The sequence below is a fragment of the Diuraphis noxia genome, unplaced genomic scaffold (genome assembly GCF_037042655.1).
Source record: "Diuraphis noxia isolate RWA-SAM2 unplaced genomic scaffold, SU_Dnox_SAM2 contig0001, whole genome shotgun sequence".
Classification (NCBI taxonomy): domain Eukaryota; kingdom Metazoa; phylum Arthropoda; class Insecta; order Hemiptera; family Aphididae; genus Diuraphis; species Diuraphis noxia.
Genome location: NW_028301711.1, coordinates 94,737,017 through 94,739,587, shown reverse-complemented (window position 1 = coordinate 94,739,587; position 2,571 = coordinate 94,737,017). Strand labels below are relative to the sequence as shown.

General features: G+C 26.7%; 1 protein-coding gene across 1 annotated transcript; it reads left to right on the top strand.

Annotated features, from left to right (window-relative positions):
• Nucleotides 1–586: 586 nt before the first annotated feature.
• LOC149062524 (uncharacterized) lies at nucleotides 587–1,637 on the top strand. The gene has a single exon (XM_089217477.1). It carries the CDS (start codon nucleotides 778–780, stop codon nucleotides 1,399–1,401), a length of 624 nt encoding a protein of 207 aa, XP_089073603.1. The 5' UTR covers nucleotides 587–777; the 3' UTR covers nucleotides 1,402–1,637.
• The last annotated feature ends 934 nt before the right edge of the window (nucleotides 1,638–2,571 follow it).

Sequence of the window (2,571 nt, the reverse complement as noted above, 5' to 3'; positions counted from 1 at the left end):
ATAGTCAACAACAAACACTCTAAATTAAATATTAAACTACTTCTTTATAAATCTCTTTTAAAGCCAATTTGGACGTATGGCCTACAGCTGTGGGGCAACGCAAAAATATCTAATCTAAATAAAATTCAACGTTTCCAAAACAAAATTCTAAGAAAAATTACCAACTCTCCACTATATGTCTCAAATCACTCCCTACATAAAGACCTTCATATGAAAACAATTCAGGAAGAAGCAAAAAATTATTACAAACGATTTCACCAACGCCTCAATTATCATCCAAACGAACTTGTAAGAAATCTGGCTTCTTTAACCATTCCTGGTAATCCCCCTCGTCGCCTCAAGCGTAAATGGTTAGGTAACCTACTTAACCCCTAACAAAAAATAAAAAATAAAAAATAAAATAATATTTAATAATAATAATAATAATAATTAAGTTAAAACAAATAATTTAAAAACATAAGTGTTATCGGTGGGTGGCTTCTTAGCTCATAATTTCATGTTTTTTATTGTCTTAGCTCATACTCTTATTGTGCCGATTGTGTACAGATTGTGTATTACAAATAAAGAAAAAAAAAAAAAAAAATACAAAAACAAATATAGAATTTATCTAGATCAAACTCCAATTTATTCATAAAATGCCAATAGTGTATTTCAGATTATTTATTAGTTTTTATCTTTATAACTAGAATCTCTAATTCGGCTTCAAATAATTCCATCCCAACTGATGTAAAAGAAAACATCCATGGAAAATATTCTAATACATTTACTCCAGATGATATGAAGTTGGCTGTACCGTTGAACAATGTAAATGATGTTTCAAATTTAACTGTGAATATAAATAATATATTTGGCACTTCTTGCCTCAAAGAAAAAAGATACATAGATTCTTCATCTTTTCTTAACTTAGATGCCCATTTATCGCCAATTAATGAAAAAAATAGTACACCATCACTCCAAAATAATAGTATGGAAATTGAAATTTGTGGAAGAAGAGTAGTAAATATATCACACTTATTTCAAGAAATCAAAAGTATTGATAACCACAAACCATTTGATTGTGGATTTAAAAATATGATATTAATTGGTGAGAGAAAGCTAGGCCTAAAATCAATTTTTAGCTTCAAATGCTGCATGTGTTATATTAAAAGAACTATATCGTCCGAAAATGAAGATCTTATGGCTATAAATACTTCGGCGGTAATAAGTGCATTGAATATTGGATGTGGTTTTAGTCAATTGCAAGATATTATGTCTGAAATGGAAATAACGACTTTAAATCAGAAAACGTACCAAAATGAGCATGATCGTGTTTGCAAAGGATACGAAATAGCTGCGTTAAAAGCAATGGATAATGCGGCTAAAGATGAAGCAGAATACTTGCAATATCAAAAGGAGAAGTAGATGCCGATGGAATGCCATTAATTACAGTGGTAGCTGATGGTAGTTGGTGAAAGAGATCGTACAGAACAATGTACAATTCACCATCTGGAATGGTAATTACAAATACATACATTTTATTTAGAAATTAGAAATAGTATACATTTCAGCGAGGACATAAACAAATTAAAAATTGTCATTTAAATTTAGTAAATTCACCCTGTATGTATTTCTCTCTGAATATATATAATATATATGTCGTTTGGATATAGTCAAATCAGGTATTTTACTAAATACCTAGGCATATAGTCAAAAATTTAACTGTTATGTAATTTCACAAAAATGAAACATTTTGTATTATTTTAAACATTTAACAATATTTTCTATCAATTATTTATTGCTATTTTATATATATAAAAAAACTATGTATTATTTATTAATATGTAAAATACGTAGGTATATGATATATGTTTAATTTCACGTCTATCGGTATTATTGTTTTAATACTTAAATCGTAAGTATATATTGGTAATTAATAATTAGATGTGTTAGTATGAGTATAAAAAAAATGATTAAAAAGGTTATAATACACCTAATTATTACAAACTGTAGTTAGTTTTTATTTATTACTAGTTGTTACATGTTATTGTTTGGTGGCATTTGCTGGAACATTTAATTTTTTTTTTTTTTAAACATAACTCAATATAGATAAGGTTATCATATCATACCTAATTAGTAATTTGTAATTACCTATATACATATTTATGATTTAAGTCTTAAAACAAAAATAATAATATACTGTATACATAAATGAGCTAATGAATGTATATTTTTAGTTTTTTTTGTCCAATAATTTTTTTATACAAATAATCTTTTAATCATCAACCTTAAGGAAGATTAAGTTTAAAAAAAATGAATTTAATTGGTATCATACCTAATATGAAGTTAAAAGTATAAAAAAAATTGGCCATACCTACTTTCCTTTATACCGCGAAAATTGTAGATGCTCACTGTAGATGATAACTTAAGAAGTCAATAATTGACTTTGAGTATTAGGTACATGTTATTATACTAAAAACCTATATAGCTATATGCGTTATCAAAAGCTGAAAATACCCGAATAGTAAATAATAATAAATAACTAATTTCACAAAAAGATCATTTAAATTTCTTGGAATGCACCTTGGTTCTCGT